The sequence below is a fragment of the Oncorhynchus mykiss genome, chromosome 22, assembly GCF_057628025.1.
Source record: "Oncorhynchus mykiss isolate SJ-2025 chromosome 22, ASM5762802v1, whole genome shotgun sequence".
NCBI lineage: Eukaryota > Metazoa > Chordata > Actinopteri > Salmoniformes > Salmonidae > Oncorhynchus > Oncorhynchus mykiss.
Genome location: NC_143043.1, coordinates 16,598,816 through 16,619,904, shown reverse-complemented (window position 1 = coordinate 16,619,904; position 21,089 = coordinate 16,598,816). Strand labels below are relative to the sequence as shown.

The 21,089-nt window shown below is 43.9% G+C and overlaps 1 protein-coding gene across 11 annotated transcripts in view; it reads left to right on the top strand.

Annotated features, from left to right (window-relative positions):
• Positions 1-1,204: 1,204 nt before the first annotated feature.
• The window catches only part of stxbp5l (syntaxin binding protein 5L), a 232,826-nt gene continuing 212,941 nt past the window's right edge, over positions 1,205-21,089 (top strand). For all 11 annotated transcript variants that reach the window (XM_036958794.2, XM_036958792.2, XM_036958790.2 and 8 more), the window contains exon 1: positions 1,205-2,187. In XM_036958794.2, coding sequence (XP_036814689.1) covers positions 2,020-2,187 — 168 coding nt within the window. In that variant the 5' untranslated portion in view covers positions 1,205-2,019. The remainder of the gene's footprint in view (positions 2,188-21,089) is intronic.

Below are 21,089 nucleotides of genomic sequence, written 5' to 3'. Positions count from 1 at the left end.
CAGTGCCTTAGACCACTCGGGAGCAGTCATCAAGGACCCCACACACCCCAGCCACGAGCTGTTCACTCCCTTCCTGTTGTGCAGACTGTATCGAAGCATGAGGTCTGATACCAACAGGCACAGAGACGGTCTCTACCTAAAAGCTATCAGACTGCTGAACACTTGAACTGGACTGACCATCTGCTCTGATTCTCTGCACCTTAGAACACATGCACTCACTCACTCACTTACTCACATACTTAATCACACTCACTCACTCTCACACTCTCTCTCTCACACACACACACACACACACACACACACACACACACATACACACACACACACACACTCATATTATGAGTCTGGTAGCAGCAGTTATGATGTCTGTGTAGTGTGTGTGTGTGTGTGTGTGTGTGTGTGTGTGTGTGTGTGTGTGTGTGTGTGTGTGTGTGTGTGTGTGAGAGAGTGTGAGGGTTGCATGCACATTTTAAATAATTGCCCCCCGATCTCCCCTCCTCAAAATATGTGTAAATATTGGATATAAATTGTGTCTTCCTGTAGTATACTTATGCTGAAATGTTTGTACTACTGAGACAGTTACCAACACTTGGAGAGAGGCTGCCTGGTGATGTAAGCACTTGCAATTCAATCCAGCGTCAGTGGGGCCGATTTTATACCTATCTGCTACTTATACTGTACACATGTGTATATATATCTCGGTGCCACATATCCGTGAATGCGTTTTAACCTTTATAAGGAGGTGTGAATGATGCACATGCGCCTTGACTAGGTAAACGGTCTGGTTTAACCATGTTTAATTAAATTATTGATTGCTCCCAGTGATTTTGGCGGTTCACTTTTGTTCCCGCACATGACATTGACAAATTGCACAGCTGTCAAATGCAAACAGCTGGGGAAGGTTCTAACTAACCAAGCAGCAACCTTAGGCCTACACCTTAGCGTTTTCCCCATCCACATTTACTACGAGTCAAGTTCGGTTTCTCACGTGTGGAAGCCTCATGAATAGATTGTGAATAAGCTATCCTATGTTCACACAAACGCACGTTTCACAGATGGTGCTGTTCCACAAGCCAGGCAAAGTTGATTATTTCCCCGTTGCTTTTATTCACAATACTGCCTATTCAGTAGGTATTGGCTGGAAACCGTAATCCAATCGCTACCGAGAAAGGGCGGGGAGAGGAACGAAGGGAGAGGCGGTGCCGGAGTGGAGTCGTTCAGTACCATGGACAGCAACTCGCGCTAGACTGCAGAGAATCAGTTCTAGGGGACAGGGCTGCATACAAACGCTGGATCCTCGACAATTCGGGTATAAACTTAATTTGACTGATTCAACTCTCGTTTACCTGTTCCTCTCCTCAGTTCGTGCAAGGGTTTACTTTATTTTTTAGTTGTAATACCAGCGAGTGGAAGCGAGCTGCATTTAGCTGCATTTTCTCTCTGCATAGACCTGCTTCACTCTCCATCCAGTCAAAAAGTGCGATTAAAAATAAAATAAAAACATTGTTAAGGTAGTGTATTGGTAAGTGTTTGAACTTTAGCTGATTATATATCTAGTTAGTCTCTCATAACTGCTGCAGTGGTTGATTAGGCTATTGTATTGTAGTTTGTGTTTTGCCTTCATGCTTTATAGTGATGCAGTTTCAGCAGGCTAAAGAAACATGACGTTTCTTAGTTTAAATCTTTGCTGGGGCATGCTCTTTTGATGCGCAATATACATCCATTTGCAATTGGCGAATCTCTTTTACCTAAGTATCCTCCTCAAACCAAGATAAACAGTTTTGTGGACAGAAGCCTAAGTGCACAATGAGGTCCCTCCACGACTTTTTCAATTGCACTTAAAAAGAAGAGGGAGAGAGAGGGCGAGAGAGAGGCTGCAGGAAGCGACGCCTGCCAACCCTCAGGGGTTCCTACATCAAACAGACTCTCGCGTCATCTTAGCATTTGAAACGGAGACGACTCTTGATAGGTTGATAGAATATATAGACATAGAAGTCTTTCTCGCTAACCTAAAGCAAGATGAAGAAGTTTCGAAAGGTACTGGACGGCCTGTCATCCTCCTCCCCGGGGGGTGTCGCGTCCCCTTCGTGCGGCAGTGCAGCTGGTACCCCGACCGCTCATGCGCCCACTCCCCAGGATATCCATGTCCAGGAGACGCTAGTCTCGGAAAACTTTCAGATATGCAAGGTGAGTAGTGTGCGTGTGTGTGTATATCAGTAGGGTGTGTGTGTGTCTAGTTCTCCACAGTTCTGTTTATCAAATGAACCGAGAATAAAACCGCCAAATCTACGGCCTTTCCTATACAAGTGAACATGGGCCAAATGTGACAAGGGCCAGATGTACATGCTGGCTAATGGCTATAGGCTACAGTATATCAATTTACCAACAATGGTGGTGAAATGTTTACATACCAATACATTGTTTTTTTATGGAATAGAGTATAGTGTTTTGTGTGGTATTGAGTAGCCAATAGAATAGAACCTGCCAGACTAAAAGACTGTCATGTTGTCGGTTCACATGGGTGCTTCTCAATCAAAGTCATCTTATCTGAGTTTACCATTTTAGACGCTGCCTGTATTCAAACCTACGCCCCCACCAGTCTCTCATTGGACCGTATAACTCAGTCTGGTTTGTCTATGTTGTGTGCTTATTGAATGGATAGAATGCTTTAGCACTTGTGCAGATGTACTTATTTGGATAGTAATGTGGCCAACACATTACCCCTCTCCCTTCTCTGTGACACAATACTTTCAATGAGGTGTAGGCCTGTATATCCTATAGATTATCATTTATAGTAGGCTATTGTTGTGTGTCCACTTCTTGGGAGGAGGCAGTAGACAATTATGCCTTGAAAAGCATGGCGCCGTGGGCGGTTGTATGTGTGCACAGCTGGCTGCTCATTGACTTTGGGTGTTACCGTTAACGCAGTGTGTACCAAATATGGTAGATAAATGATGATGGTTCACTCAGCCCGTTTAGCATTGAAAACAAATGGTCAGTTCTGGTCTATTTAACTGGGTGTGTCTCCCATAGATACCAATGCAATAGCAGCTGGGTCTGGACTACTTAGTTCTGTGACTTTCATTTCGCTTCCTCTTCAGTCAATGGTGTGCACACTGGTGACGACCGCATCTTGGTGCATGTATTCATTCAATTACCGGTCCCGCCGTGCTCCGACAGTTCGCCTATAGCTCCCACCGCTCTCTCTCTCTCTCTCTCTCTCTCTCTCTCTCTCTCTCTTGGTCCCAGCAAATGTATGTTAATTTCTGTGGCGATGTGTATTTAGTAGGCTAAGCACAAGTGGTAAGAAAGAGTGGCTTGTAAGTGGTGGTGGTTGTTGTCTTCTCCGCAGACAGTTATTTAGTGTTGTAGAATCGATGACATAACGGCTGTTCCTTCCTCCCCATCTACAGCCCATAAAAAGTGAGCGAGCGAGCGGAGCGACCCTGCGGTACTATCGGGCTGATGTGATTTTCGTGGAGCTATTTTTAGAATGCTCCGCGCCCATTGCAGCCCCACTGATGTATTTGCAGCTGACTGACGCGATTATTCCTTGCCCCAAAGAGAGGGGGGGGGGGATTTTGGATCTCACTGTAAATAATTAATTGAGGAGCGAGGGAGACCGGTATAACATTGTAGCTCAAGCAGAGGAGAAAGTATGAGGGGGGGATAAAATGAACAATGGGAAGATAAGGAGAGGCAGGCAGGCAGTTCACTCCCAAACCAACGAGGTGGATGCTGCAGAGAGCATCGGATTCTGCATACTGGAGAAAGTGCTGGAAATAACCACGTGGTAAGCTAGGCAAATCCCCGCAGACTATACATTCTTATTGTGTCTGTATTTGTAATTACACTGTATTTCCCCCACTGCAATCTTAGCTACTCAAGACGAAACGTTCATAACTTATGAATAACCTACAACTTGCCCACAAATCACCCGAGCTAACCTGTCATTAGCCTAGGCCAGTGTTTCCCAACATCTTGAGTACCCCCACCAGCACACAACTCACCTGATTCAACTCATTGAGGGCTTGATGATTAGTTGAAATGTTGATTCAGGTGTGCTTGTCTGGGGCTACAACAAAAAAGGTGTGCTGTTAAGGGTACTTGAGGACTGGAGCGTGGAAACACTGGCCTAGGCTATTACTGAACATCAACATTTCTTGTATGGTAATGGTTCAAGTGACAGCCTTGCTGTGACCACAACAGGCAGGAAATTCGAGGTGTGCCTCTGGTCAAGTTGGGCTCAGAGGTGAGGGCTTGAGAGCCATACGCACGCCCAAACGTTAAACGTCAAATACAGAGTGCACTTACTGTGTTAGCAGCATCCCTGGCACCGGTGGTGTTGTCACAACCCTCACACCATTCCCTGCCCACTGTAGCAGACAGTACAGAAGGGCGGGAGTGTGAGCTGAGCTACACGCTAATGTGTGTATTGATTTGAAATGTTGGTTCTACCAGTAACAGATAGAGCTATAATAGCTTTTCATGTGCATTTTGTAATGCTTTCTATTTAATAGTAAGCCTGGAATAAAAATCTATGAATGGGGGTGTGGAAGAGGGGAATGGATGAATGAGGCAGTGTGCAGAGGAAATCCCCTCCCGGAGGCAGCACACCTTTTCTGGGGTAATGAGGGTGGGAGGGTCCTGGAGGTCAGTCGTCAAAAGGATCCCAGAGGAGGAACACACACACACACACACACACACACACACACACACACACACACACACACACACACACACACACACACACACACACACACACACACACACACACACACACACACACACACACACACACACACACACACACACACACACACACACACACACACACACACACACACACACACACACACACACACACACACCCCCCCCCCCCCCCCCTATAGGGAATTGTGCCCGTTTGATGAATGACAGGCGGTCACTACCCCAACCTTTTACTCATTCATTAGTCTCTTTGGTATATTCTTCAGAGGATAAAATACTTTGTTCGTTAATGGTGTCACATCCCAGAGATTCCAGGTGTCTGTGTGTGTGGGTGGGTTCCAGACATTTACTGACTTCCTTAGTCATGACTTTTCTTCTTATCTCTAGTGTGTGGGAACATAGCACACATGTCTTACCGCTCTTCTTTATATGGCTTTGGCCACTATTAATGTTGGCGATGACGCGTGAACAGGCGTGTGATACGAGTTTGTCATGAAAGCTCTCTGTCAGACTACAGAGATTGGTCAACTTATTCAGTAGAGCAGATCGAGATACCACGGGGTGACCCGGCTGTGAGCGTGCCTCATCCAAAAGATCGAGATACCACGTGGTGACCCGGCTGTGAGCGTGCCTCATCCAAAAGTTGAGAGCAGGGTTGCATGGGGAATTGTGTGTGTGTGTGTGGGGGGGTGTATGTTCATGTGTGTGATAGAGGGAGCGTGATAAGTGGATGGAGCTCAGCTTGAATAGGCATGGATGTGAAGAGAAAGAGAGAGGGAGCAAAGTGAGGTCATGGCTGCAGGTAATTGCAGGTAGCATAGTGGTTAAGAGCGTTTGTTCCGTTACAGCCTTATTCTGTAAAAACAGGTTTTTATAAATATTTGCACATTTTGCACGGTTACTGGCCCAACGCTCTTAACCACTATGGTCCCACTAAGCGCAAACCAGATGGGATGATTCACGCAGTCTCCTCTGAACAATTGACTGTCTGTGACTTGGACTCTGTGACGCGTTTATTTGGGCTGCAATCTGAGGTGCAGTTACCTCTAATGAATTTATCCTCTGCAGCAGAGGTAACTCTGGGTCTTCCTTCCTGTGGCGGTCCTCATGAGAGCCAGTTTCATCATAGCGGTTGATGGATGTTGCGACTGCACTTGAAAAAACTTTAAAAGTTCTTGAAATTTTCTGCATTGTCTCACCTTCATGTCTTAAAGTAATGATGAACTGTCATTTCTCTTTGCTTATTTGAGCTGTTCTTGCCATAATATGTACATGGTATTTTACCAAACAGGGCTATCTTCTGTATCGAGAATGCTGTTCATCGACTACAGCTCGGCATTCAACACCATAGTACCCTCCAAGCTCGTCATCAAGCTCGAGACCCTGGGTCTCGACCCCGCCCTGTGCAACTGGGTACTGGACTTCCTGAGGGGCCGCCCCCAGGTGGTGAGGGTAGGCAACAACATCTCCTCCCCGCTGATCCTCAACACTGGGGCCCCACAAGGTTGCGTTCTGAGCCCTCTCCTGTACTCCCTGTTCACCCACGACTGCGTGGCCACGCACGCCTCCAACTCAATCATCAAGTTTGCGGACGACACAACAGTGGTAGGCTTGATTACCAACAACGATGAGACGGCCTACAGGGAGGAGGTGAGGGCCCTCGGAGTGTGGTGTCAGGAAAACAACCTCACACTCAACGTCAACAAAACTAAGGAGATGATTGTGGACTTCAGGAAACAGCAGAGGGAACACCCCCCTATCCACATCGATGGAACAGTAGTGGAGAGGGTAGCAAGTTTTAAGTTCCTCGGCATACACATCACAGACAAACTGAATTGGTCCACTCACACAGACAGCATCGTGAAGAAGGCGCAGCAGCGCCTCTTCAACCTCAGGAGGCTGAAGAAATTCGGCTTGTCACCAAAAGCACTCACAAACTTCTACAGATGCACAATCGAGAGCATCCTGGCGGGCTGTATCACCGCCTGGTATGGCAACTGCACCGCCCTCAACCGTAAGGCTCTCCAGAGGGTAGTGAGGTCTGCACAACACATCACCGGGGGCAAACTACCTGCCCTCCAGGACACCTACACCACCCGATGTCACAGGAAGGCCATAAAGATCATCAAGGACATCAACCACCCGAGCCACTGCCTGTTCACCCCGCTATCATCCAGAAGGCGAGGTCAGTACAGGTGCATCAAAGCTGGGACCGAGAGACTGAAAAACAGCTTCTATCTCAAGGCCATCAGACTGTTAAACAGCCACCACTAACACTGAGTGGCTGCTGCCAACACACTGACACTGACTCAACTCCAGCCACTTTAATAATGGGAATTGATGGGAAATGATGTAAATATATCACTAGCCACTTTAAACAATGCTACCTTATATAAATGTTACTTACCCTACATTATTCATCTCATATGCATACGTATATACTGTACTCTATATCATCGACGGTATCCTTATGTAATACATGTATCACTAGCCACTTTATACTATACTATGCCACTTTGTTTACATACTCATCTCATTTGTACATACTGTACCCGATACCATCTACTGTATCTTGCCTATGCTGCTCTGTACCATCACTCATTCATATATCCTTATGTACATATTCTTTATCCCCTTACACTGTGTACAAGACAGCAGTTTTGGAATTGTTAGTTAGATTACTTGTTATTACTGCATTGTCGGAACTAGAAGCACAAGCATTTCGCTACACTCGCATTAACATCTGCTAACCATGTGTATGTGACAAATAAATTTGATTTGATTTGTATACCGTCCCTAACCTGTCACAACACAACTGATTGGCTCAAACGCATTCCGAAGGAAAGAAATTCCACAAATAAACTTTTAACAAGACACACCTGTTGATTGAAATGCATTCTAGGTGACAACCTCATGAAGCTGGTTGAGACAATGGCAAGAGTGTACAAAGCTGCCATCAAGGCAAAGGGTGGCTACTTTGAAGAATCTAAAATATATGTTGATTGGTTTTAACACTTTTTTGGTTACTACATGATTCCATGTGTGTTATTTCATAGTTTTGATGCCTTCAGTATCGTTCTACAATGTACAAAATAGTAAAAATAATGAAAAACCCTGGAATTAGTAGGTGTGTCCAAACTTTCGACGTAGTGGGTTTGAGTACACTGTAAATCAGGTAATAAATCACATGTACTAACTCTTTGTGCAATAATAGTGGTAACATGATTTTTGAGTGAATACCTCATCTCTGTTCCCCACACATACAATTATCTGTAAGGTACCTCAGTCGAACAGCGAATTTCGTACACAGGTTCAACCACAAAGACCATGGAGGTTTTCCAATTCCTTGCAAAGAAATTGAAGGGTACTAAGGTGTTGAAGGCTGAGCTGTAATCAATGAACATCTTTCTTACATAAGTGTTCCTCTTGTCTAGATGGGATAGGGCAGTGCGATAGCGTCATCCGTGGATCTGTGGGGCGGAATGCAAATGGTAGTGGGTCTAGTACAAAAAAGTATGAATATGTATGGACTCTGGATAAGAGCGTCTGCTACATGACTAAAATGTAAATTCCTAGGGTGTCGGGTAAGGTGGAGTTGATATCCTCTCAAAGCACTTCATGATGACTGAAGTGAGTGCTACGGGGCGATAGTCATTTAGTTCAGTTACCTTTGCTTTCTTGGGTACAGGATCAATTATGGACATCTTGAAGCAAGTGGGGACAACATACTGGGATAGGGAGATGATTGAATATGTCCCTAAACACCACACTGACATCACAATCCAAAAAGCAAGTCCTGCAGGCTCTAGTTTAGTCTTATCTTGATTATTGTCCAGTCGTGTGGTTCAGTGCTGTAAGGAAATACCTAGTTAAGCTGCCGCTGGCCCAGAACAGAGCGACACGTCTTGCTCGTCGTTGTAATCGGAGATATTAATACTATGCATGACTGTCTCTCTTGGCTAAGAGTTGAGGAGAGACTGACTGCATCACTTCTTCTTTTCATAAGAAACATTAATGTGTTTAAAATTCCAAATTGTTTGTATAGTCAACTTACACACAGATCTGACACACACACTTACCCTACCAGACATGCCAACAGGGCTCTTTTCACAGTCCCCAAATCCAGAACAAATTCAAGAATGTGTACAGTATTATATAGAGTCATTATTGGATTGAACTCCGTTCCATCCCATATTGCTCAAATTAACAGCAAACCTGGTTTCAAAAAACAGATAAAGCAACACCTCACGGCACAACGCCTCTCCTCCATTTGACCTAGATTGTTTGTGTATGTATTGACATGTACTGTAGGCTAAGTGTGCCTTTTAAAAAATGTATGTGGTTCTACCCTTGAGCTGTTCTTGTCTATTGATGTTCTGTATTATGTCATGTCTCATGTTTTGTGTGGACCCCAGGAAGAGTAGCTGCTGCTTTAGCAACAGTTAATGGGGATCCTAATAAAATACCCAAATACTAAATTAACACGACAGCCATCTGGTCTACACATGCTCTGAAGACTAGCGAAGCCTTGCGAGGGTTAACACGCTTAAATGTCTTACTCTCACGTTGGCCACGGAGAGCGGGAGCTCCCAGTCCTCCTGAGTGGCTGTGGAGTCCCTGCCATATGCTTGTGTCTTTAGCTGTTGAATTGTGACTCCACTTTCGTCCCTGTACCGTTGTTTTACCACTTTGATTGCCATACGGATAGCATAGCTGGTCTGTTTATGCATGTCCATGGTCTCAGTCACCTTGTTGTGGTTCGCGCTTTCAGTTTTGCGCAAATGCTGCCATCGATCCACAACATCCTCTATGCACTTCCTGATGAACTCAGTCACCGAGTCCGTTTATATTTCTATACTATTTTCAGAGGCAATCCAGAACATTTCCCAGTCCGCGTGATCAAAACAATCTGGAAGCAATCTCTGCCATGCTATTCATACATACTAATGAAACGTGATCACCGAGCAGTGTGGACCTCCGGCGACAAGCCTCATCCTCCGCATGACCCATTATAATGATCAGCATAATGATCTATTCACAATTCATAAAGCATTTTTCTCTACTCAAAGCGCTTTACTATTGTATGGAGGTCACACCCTCCACCATCCAACTGTAGCACCCAACAGCTGTAGCTAATCAATCAGTCAGCAAGAGGACTGTTAAATTCTGGTTTTACATCAGGACCCAAAATTGACACTCAATCATTGCATTTGAACTGGCTTTTTTATCATTACATTTGACATTTGAGTCATTTAACAGACGTTCTCATCCACAACGACTTACAGTAGTGAGTGCATACATTTTCACACTTTTTCGTGCTGGTTCCCCGTGGGAATTGAACCGACAACCCTGGCGTTGCAAGCGCCATGCTCTGCACGCTTACACTCTGAGAAAAAAGGGTGCCAAAAGAGAACGCTTTTTGGTTCCATGTAGAACCCTCTGTGTAAAGTGTTCTACATGGAACTCAAAAGTGTTTTATTTGGAACCAAAAGGGTTCTCCTATGGGGAAAGCCAAAGTACCTTTTTAGGTTCTAGATAGCACCCTTTTTTCTAAGAGTGTACCAAATGAGACATTTACCTCTACTACCAGGATGCGTGAAGTTGGCCCTACTTGCTTAGTTAAAGTTCGTTTTGCATTCGTTTCCCCCCTAATAGTTATGATCAGCATTTGGGGCGAGAAGACTGATCTCAGATCTGTGACTACAGGCAGTTTCTGTCTCAGTCAGGGTCAAAGGTCAGTGGGAGGAGCCTTTATCTCCCTGTCTCCTCCTCATCACTCTTCGGGCATAGATGTGTGGGTAGAGGAGGAGATGAGATGACGTCAACCTCATCTACGACCCTTCAAACTTTCTGTGATCGCTGGCCTCCATCCCGAGTCTGATGACTCATTGTTTCACTGCCTGCCTGTCAGAAGTGTTAGAGTGAGATAAAATAGGGAGGTGTGGGTGTGTGTGGAGGCAGAGAAGAGAAGGGGGAGGAGGGGAAGGAAGTGGGTCCGGGGGCTGTACAGTGTGTGTGTGTTTGTGTGTGTGTGTGTGTGTGTGTGTGTGTGTGTGATTATTCACCCATCCTCTTGGTTACTGGACCAGTGGAGGATTGTGTAGCTCTCTAGGAGCAGGTTTTATGTCCTTATTGGAGAGGTTGGCCCACTTACTCTCTGGGTGATGCTGCCGTTCCTGGCAAGCCTGGCAGATTGCCCACCACCTCAGTACCCCATGCGGTGCAACACATAATTGTCTTTAAATTAAGTGGACTTTTCAATCATCCCATGATCTCGCTAAGTATTGCTTCATCAATCTTTTGGAAAGTCTATTTTCTTCTCTCTGTCCACTGATCAAAGGCAGTGGTAAATTGTGTAGACATACTGTATACTGCAACTTAGAGCGTGTGTGTGTGTGTGTTTGTGCGTGTGAGCTATTGCGTGCATTCGAATGAATTTATGATGGTATCTATAGGAGGGACCCTCTGACGCTCTTGTCTCTTGAGGATCATCTGTCCAATGAAATGCCAGGCTTCTGCCTATTCTGAGACACAACCACTTGTACTACTCCCCTCAGCCACTCCTTTTAGTGGGATGTACGTGAGGATGGAGATTGGTGGATTTGGCATTTTTCAAACACCTGAAACAGCGTTTTCATGCAATCTAGAGCTATGATCATGGGTAATTCTATGTCAAAAAAAGCATTATAGGTTATCTAAGCATACCTCTTTATCTGTTCAATTGTCATTTTAATGAATGATGCACATTGAGTCTTTAAGAACTTTTATGTCTTAGGAGTTTAGTAAAACTCCCACACTGGTAGATAGTATCATAGCCCAAGAGTTACAGGGCCGTTGCAGTCAACATCGTGATTTTCTTGTGATTTATATATATTTCCCACACTATGAGGTTGGAATAATAATGTGAAATTGTGAAAATTATGATAATGCGCTTCTAATGGAAGAGCTGTGTGAAATGATAGCCTGAAATGTTACTGTTTTGGTGGGATGGAGTTTTAGCCTGCCTGGTGACAACCTACTCTAACTTGATTGATAACCTGAAATGGCTTAGTAGCTAGTTATGAGGTTGGGAGTTTTCGGAACCTATCTAGGTGGCTAGTATTACAGAGAAATAACAAAACATATTTGTATTTATTTATTTATCACTAAAGAAATCAATAGGCAACAGCTTGATTAAATGACAAGCATACCTCCTGCGAGTCCTGCCCATCACCGGCATCTAAAATCAAATCAAACGCTGTGTCACACTCTCTGTCCTCCACTGACAATACCGTCTGCACCCACTACTGGACTATCTAGCGTCCTAGTATATCTTTGCTCCGTGGTGCACCTTGGAAGGAACCACTTACCAGGGAGATTTGCCTGGTCCAGCCAGTGTGCCCTCTATGCAAAATACTGCTGACAGATCTTTTTATAAATAATTTTCGGGATGTCTCCTGGTCTGACAAACACCGCTCTGGCTCTGCCACCTTTCACAGCAGATGCAGAAGTGCGACAAAGATGATGCGGTGGATTGAGACGCATCCAAAGTAGAAAACGGAGAGCTTTTTATAGGGGTTACGTTATTATGCTAATTAGATTTCGGCTCTAGGGTGTTAAAAATAGTTGAGTAATTAATTCAACACCTAAAAAAATTTAAAAACTGGACGAATCTGAGGAGGTCTGTGCCCTTGTGCCCTTATGGGCATGATGCCTCTGGTGGTGTGTGTGTGTGTGTTAGTGGTGGGCGGTATCCAGATGTTCATACTTTCATACCGTGCCTCTGCCATCTCGAGTTATACAGTATTACCGGTGGAACAAAGGGTGTTATTTAAAAAAAAAAATTGTTAAACGTAAACTCCAAATCAAACTTAAGACATCGTCTAACGTGGATGATATCATTTCTTGTTGCGTTTCTTAAGGTCAGACCTCATTCGGAGGAGCGCCCACCCCTCCCCCTCCTCCTCACCCCTCCCCCTCTCCTTGATGTTCTGAGCCTCAGCACCCCGTGCCTTTCCTGTTTAGCCACCTTGTGTCACAAGGAATCAATCAGTCCTATAGCTGGTATGATGGCCCCACCAGTCTCGCTGGACCCCAAGAGATTACATCATCGCCCAGGCCTAGCCCCCGGAGTCTAATGGATGATGCAATTGGCCCGCTGTTGACATGCTCGATTCTCTTTCTCCATGACAAGTCACCAAGGGGGTTAAATACGCGTGCACATGGAACTCCTTGGAACCCAGTGGACACAATTACCCATGGTTAAAGGCATAGTTCACCCAAATTATGAAATGACATGAGTTTCCTAACAATGTAAGCAATCTATGGACAAGGTATGACAGCATTCTAAATCAAATCAAATTTGTTTTTATAGCCCTTCTTACATCAGCTGATATCTCAAAGTGCTGTACAGAAACCCAGCCTAAAACCCCAAACAGCAAGCAATGCAGGTGAAGAAGCACGGTGGCTAGGAAAAACTCACTAGAAAGGCCAAAACCTAGGAAGTAACCTAGAGAGGAACCAGGCTATGAGGGGTGGCCAGTCCTCTTCTGGCTGTGCCGGGTGGAGATTATAACAGAACATGGCCAAGATGTTCAAATGTTCATAAATGACCAGCATGGTCCAATAATAATAATCACAGTAGTTGTCGAGGGTGCAGCAAGTCAGCACCTCAAGAGTAAATGTTAGGTTGGCTTTTCATAGCCGATCATTAAGAGTATCTCTACCACTCCTGCTGTCTCTAGAGAGTTGAAAACAGCAGGTCTGGGACAGGTAGCAAGTCCGGTGAACAGGTCAGGTTTCCATAGCCGCAGGCATCGCAGTTGAAACTGGAGCAGCAGCATGGCCAGATGGACTCGGGACAGCAAGGAGTCATCATGCCAGGTAGTCCTGAGGCATGGTCCTAGGGCTCAGGTCCTCTGAGAGGGAGAAAGAGAGAAAGAGAGAATTAGAGAGAGCACACTTAAATTCACACAGGACACCGGATAAGACAGGAGAAGTACTCCAGATATAATAAACTGACCCTAGCCCCCCGACACATAAACTACTGCAGCATAAATACTGGAGGCTGAGACAGGAGGGGTCAGGAGACACTGTGGCCCCATCCGATGATACCCCGGGACAGGGCCAAACAGGAAGGATATAACCCCACCCACTTTGCCAAAGCACAGCCCCCACACCACTAGAGGGATATCTTCAACCACCAACTTACCATCCTGAGACAAGGTCGAGTATAGCCCACAAAGATCTCAGCCACAGCACAACCCAAAGGGGGGCGCCAACCCAGACAAGAAGATCACGTCAGTGACTCAACCCACTCAAGTGACGCACCCCTCCTAGGGACGGCATGAAAGAGCACCAGTAAGCCAGTGACTCAGCCCCTCTAATAGGGTTAGAGGCAGAGAATCCCAGTGGAGAGGGGGGAACCGGCCAGGCAGAGACAGCAAGGGCGGTTCCTTGCTCCAGTGCCTTTCCGTTCACCTTCACACTCCTGGGCCAGACTACACTCAATCATGTGACCCACTGAAAAGATGAGTCTTCAGTAAAGACTTAAAGGTTGAGACCGAGTCTGCATCTGTCACATGGGTAGGCAGACCATTCCATAAAAATGGAGCTCTGTTGGAGAAAGCCCTGCCTCCAGCTGTTTGCTTAGAAATTCTAGGGACAATTAGGAGGCCTGCGTCTTGTGACCGTAGCGTATGTGTAGGTATGTACGGCAGGACCAAATCGGAAAGATAGGTAGGAGCAAGCCCATGTATTGCTTTGTAGGTTAGCAGTAAAACCTTGAAATCAGCCCTTGCATTAACAGAAAGCCAGTGTAAGGAGGGACATTTTTGGGTTCTAGTCAGGATTCTAGCAGCCGTATTTAGCACTAACTGAAGTTTATTTAGTGCTTTATCCGGGTAGCCGGAAAGTAGAGCACTGCAGTAGTCTAACTAGAAGTAACAAAAGCATGGATACATTTTTATGCATCATTTTTGGACAGAACGTTTCTGATTTTTGCAATGTTACGTAGATGGAAAAAAGCTGTCCTTGAAACATTCCTGACATGTTCGTCAAAAGAGACAAAAAGAGACGATTCTATGCTTTGGTTTACTTCAGTGACACTGTTTCCAAATGTTAACATATTTGGAAACTCTTCTAGCCACTGCCAGGGGAACTAACCCAAAGCATGAATTGCTGTCATACCTCTGTGCATAGCCCGCTTACAGGGTAAGGAAATCAATGTGTCATTTTGTAATTTGGGTGAACTATGCCTTTAATCACAGGCTAACAGGCTTTAGCCCCCATCATACGAATACGTAAAGCATGTCACACCCACACAGAGAGACAGGCTCACTGTTGCCGTAAGGCGAGCATGGAACCATAGATATCTTCTAGAATATAATGTGTATGTGAAGACATGCTTGTGAGTTCACCTGTGAAGATGGAAGATGCAAGACAATTGCACACCCACACGAACATCCCACTACACACACACACACACACTCGCGCGCACAGTACACGGACACACTCGCACACACACACACATGGACACACGCACACACAAACACACACGCATTGTATAACTAGACATATAAATACACCGTTATACAGTATACTCTCTCCTTCACACACCAATGAGACCCTACACTCTTAGAAACAAGGTTCCATGTAGAACCAAAAAGGGTTCTATCGCTTGCTTCTGTAGCGATGTGTCCTTTTGAATGTCACATGTTGAACAATGCTGAACATTCTGTTGATTTGACCTGAAACAACTTTAGGTTTTCTCCCCAAAATACTTTTTTTGACACCTAGATGTGATACCATGTGACCTAGCAGGATATACAAGTACTGCTCCCCTCTCTCGTACTCTCTGTGGACCTGAAGGAGGGAGTAGGACCTCCATCTTCAGCAGGCCCGACCATAGGCCCTGGACCATTGCCTTTAATGGTCAGAACTGATACATTAGGGAGAAAAGTACCTTTTCGGGAATAGTACCTGTAATCTAGTACAGAAATAGGGACGGAAGTGCCCATGCACTAAACAGGCTCAGAAGAAGACTGAATACTTTAAAGAGCTGGTGTTGCCTGACCAGTACACGTCAGACAAATCTTCTTCAAGGACAGAAGGAGTAGACAATTAGAGCTCAGCCTGTGCAACTCAACGAAGAAGTGCAACAAGCATAACGACATCAACTCAGGACCAAAGGAAAAACCTGAAGGCGGAACCACACAACTGAACCAGAAAGGACACACAGCCATCTTCTTCCTTTGTTCTCCTCTATGCTGCCTGAACAAACAAGAAACCACAACAGACTTGGATCACAGACTGAGTTTAACACCATTTTATGTACAGGATCTCCAGTTCTTCACTTCTTAACAATTCTTTCCATTTCCCAATCATTCTCATTATGTTTGTAACTATTTTGATGAGTGTTGATAAATGTTGATTGTATAAATCAATTTTGTTTGTCTGGTTATTCTGGTAAAGAACTCCAAATGATTGTCAAAGAGTTCAGACCTTCAGGTTAGTCAAGTATTACTGTTTTTCTAATTGTAGTCCTATAGAGTTATGACAACAATAAGTCAGAAGTCTGGTCTTCTCAGAATACCATTTTGACCAGTAACTGGACTTTTGCCCTGTTAATAATGATATAGTAATTCTGTAAGTGTACATATTTCCTCACATTTCTCCACCTCGTCTGCGACTGTTTCCCTCTTCCTTGTAACTGCAGATTTAACCTGTTTAAGTTACAGAATAAAGTTGAAGTCGGAGGTTTACATACACTTAGGTTGGAGTCATTAAAACTTGTTTTTCAACCACTCCACCAATTTCTTCATAACAAACTATTGTTTTGGCAAGTCGGTTAGGGCATCTACTTTGTCATTTTCCCAAGAATTGTTTACGGACAGATTATTTCACTTATAATTCACTTTATCACAATTCCAGTGGGTCAGAAGTTAACATACACTGAGTTGGCTGTGTCTTTAAACAGCTTGGAAAATTCCAGAAAATGTCATGGCTTTAGAATCTTCTGATAGGCTAATTGACATCATTTGAGTCAATTGGAGGTGTACCTGTGGATGCATTTCAAGGCCTACCTTCAAACTCAGTGCCTCTTTTTCCTCTTGGGAAAATCAAAAGAAATTAGCCAAAACCTCAGAATAAATATTGTAGACCTCCACAAGTCTGGTTCATCCTTGGGAGCAATTTCCAAATGCCTGAAGGTACCACGTTCATCTGTATAAACAATAGTACGCAAGTATAAACACCATGTAACCATGCAGCCGTCATACTGCTCAGGAAGGAGACACGTTCTGTCTCCAAGAGATGAATGTACTTTGGTGTGAAATGTGCAAATCAATCCCAGAACAACAGCAAATAACCTTGTGAAGATGTTGGAGGAAACAGGTACAAAAGTATCTATATCCACAGTAAAACGAGTCCTATATTTACACGTGTTAAATCGGAGGGCTTGTTGTCCAGACATCTGGCAGTCTCTATGGGGGTGCCACAGGGTTTAATTCTCGGGCCGACTCTTTTCTCTGTATACATCAATGATGTCGCTCTTGCTGCTGGTGATTATCTGGTCCACCTATATGCAGACAGCACCATTCCGTATACTTCTGGCCCATCTTTGGACACTGTGTTAACTAACCTCCAGATGAGATTCAATACCATACAACTATCATTCTGTGGCTCTTAAATGCAAGTGAAACTAAATGCATGCTCTTCAACCGATCGCTGCCCGCACCTGCCTGCCTGTCCAGCATCACTACTCTGGACGTTTCTGACTTAGAATATGTGGACAACTACAAATACCTAGGTGTCTGGTTAGAATGTAAACTCTCCTTCCAGACTCACATTAAGCATCTCCAATCCAAAATTAAATCTAGAATTGGCGTCCTATTTCACAACAAAGCATCCTTCACTCATGCTGCCAAACATACCCTCGTAAAACTGACCATCCTACTGATCCTCGACTTCGGCGATGTCATTTACAAAATAGCCTCCAACACTCTACTTAACAAAATGGATGCAGTCTATCACAGTGCCATCTGTTTTGTCACCAAAGCCCCATATACTACCCACCACTGCAACCTGTATGCTCTCGTTGGCTGGCCCTCGTGTCATACTCATCGCCAAACTCACTGGCTCCAGGTCATCTACAAGTCTCTGCTAGGTAAAGCCCCGCCTTATCTCAGCTCACTGGTCACCATAGCAGCACCCACCCATAGCACGTGCTCCAGCAGGTATATCTCACTGGTCACCCCCAAAGCCAATTCCTTCTTTGGCCGCCTTTCCTTCCAGTTCTCTGCTGCCAATGACTGGAACGAACTGCAAAAATCCCTGAAGTTGGAGACACATCTCTCCCTCACTAGCTTTAAGCACCAGCGCAGCTCACAGATCACTGCACCTGTATATAGCCCATCTGCAAATAGCCCATCAAACTACCTCATCCCCATACTGTATTCATTTATTTATTTATCTTGCTCCTTTGCACCCCAGTATCTCTGCTTGCACATTCATCTTCTGCACATCTACCATTCCAGTGTTTAATTGCTATATTGTAATTACTTCGCCACCATGGCCTATTTATTGCCTTACCTCCCTTATCTTACCTCATTTTCCCACACTATATAAACTTTTTCTACTCTATTATTCACTGTACGTTTGTTTATTCCATGTGTAACTCTGTGTTGTTGTATGTGTTGCACTGTTTAAAAAAAAATCTTGGCCAGGTCGCAGTTGTAAATGAGAACTTGTTCTCAACTGGCCTACCCTGTTAAATAAACTTCTTATGGCTGCAATCCCGTTAACGGGAGCGATTTGACAACAGCCAGTCAAAGTGTAGGGCGCCATTTTCAAAACATCAAAAATCTCATAATTAACATTCCTCAAACATACATGTATCTTAAAGCTATTCTCGTTGTTAATCCCACCACAGTGTCCGATTTCAAATATGCTTTACAGCAAAAGCACCACAAACGATTATGTTAGGTCACCACATAGCACAGAAAAACACAGCCATTTATTTTTCCAGCCAAAGAGAGGAGTTTCAAAAAACAGAAAATAGAGATAGAATTAATCACTAACCTTTGATGATCTTCATCAGAAGACACTAATAGGACTTCATGTTACACAATACATGTCTGTTTTATCAAAATATGAGTTTACATTGGCGCGTTACATTCACTAGTTCCAACTTTACGGAGTAAGCCAGCCATGCAATAATCTGAGACGGCGCTCAGAAATATTTGTCACAATAGCCGCCATGTTGACGTCAACATAAACAAGAAATTACATGATAAATATTCCCTTACCTTTGATGATCTACGTCAGAAAGCACTCCAGGAATCCCAGGTCCACAATAAATGTTTTCTTTTTTTCGAAAATGTCCGTTATTTATGTCCAAATACCTTCTTTAGTTAGCGCGTTTGGTATACATATCCAAATTCTGGTCAGCGTTATATCAGACAAAAACTTCAAAAAGTTATATTACCGGTTGAAGAAACATTTCAAACTAAGTACAGAATCAATCATTAGGATGTGTTTAACAAATAGCTTCAATAAAGTTCCAACCGGAGTACTCCTTCTTGTCTTCATTAGCAATGGAACGCAAGTGACTACCACGAGGAATAAACATGATCAGAAAATGGCTGACTGCCAGACACCCGACTGATTCTGCTATCATTCACTCACACAACACCATAGAAGTCTCATTATAATTTTTATTGATGGTTGACATCTAGTGGAACCCCTAGGCAGTGCAACATCATTAATGTCTCAAGGGGATTTCATTGGGGACTCTGGTGAACACATACAAAGCTCAGATTTCTGACTTACTGTTTTGATTTCAACTTAGGTTTTTGCCTGCCAATATGAGTTCTGTTATACTCACAGACATCATTCAAACAGTTCTAGAAACTTTAGAGTGTCTTCTATCCAAATCTACGAACGATATGCATAAATTAGCAACTGAGACTGAGGAGCAGGCAGTTTAGGCACCTTCTTCATCCAAGCTACTCAATACTGCCCCCCAGCCATAAGAAGTGAAATAAAGGTGAAATAAATAATAAATAAATAACCTGAAAGGCCGCTCAGCAAGCAAGAAGCCACTGCTCCAAAACTGCCAGAAAAATGGCCGACTATGGTTTGCAACTGCACATGGGGACAAAGATCGTACTTTTTTGGAGAAATGTCCTCTGGTCTGATGAAACAAAAATAGAACTGTTTGGGCATAATGACCATTGTTATGTTTGGAGGAAAAAGGGGGCGGCTTGCAAGCCGAAGAACATCATCCCAACCATGAAGCACGGGGGTAGCAGCATCACTTCACAAAATAGCACTTCACAAAATGGATAAACCTGACTCAGTTACACCAGCTCCGTCAGGAGGAATAGGCCAAAATTCACCCAACTTATTGTGGGAAGCTTGTGGAAGGCTACCTGAAACGTTTGACCCAAGTTAAACAATGTAAAGGAAATACTACCAAGTACTAATTGAGTGTATGTAAACTTCTGACCCACTGGGAATGTGTTGAAAGAAATTAAAGCTGAAATAAATCATTCTCTCTACTATTATTCTGACATTTCACATTCTTTCACAAAGTGGTGATCCTAACTGACATACGACAGGGAATTTTTACTAGGATTAAATGTCAGGAATTGTGAAAAACTGAGTTTAAATGTATTTGGCTAAGGTGTATGTAATCTTCCGACTTCAACTGTGTGTCCGCGAAAAAAAGCTGTGTGGGTAGCTTGCTGTTAATGATTCAATGTTTCTGCATCGGGCCTCTATATGGGACGGGAAGGCCACTGAAAGTTCTGTGCTTAGATTCACACCATAATTAGTCTGAGATTGAATTATTTGCTAACAGCGACATTTTCATTGCAAATAAGACACACTGGCTTGGCACTGGGAAAAGATGGAGAGATGTACGCATATCTCTCTGTACATTCTTCTCTCAATCCTCGACTTTCATTATCCACCTTTCTTCTTGATACGTTTTGAGAGCGACATTTTATCTTGCTATCAAGCAAATGCTTCTGAACAAATGTTGACGTTAGCCTACAGTGGTCTACACTACCTTTTTTAATGTAGACCTGTTTTCCCCCACCAATCAACACACAGAGAAATAGACACAAATAATAATTGAATAGAGACAGTGATTTTATGTGCGTAATCTCTGAATTTATTTGTGAACCCTTAATTTATATGAATCAAATGAATTAAGCTACATCTAAAGTCAATCCCATATACTATGTTCTTACAAAAAAAGGTTTTACATTTTCTAGTACAGCCAATCTTACAAAAAGTAAAATGCTTCTCAAAGATGCCCTCTGGTGGTCAAACTAGCACTAACTCGCATTAATGGCAACAATGGCTGACAATGAAATAACGTGCCATAGAATTCA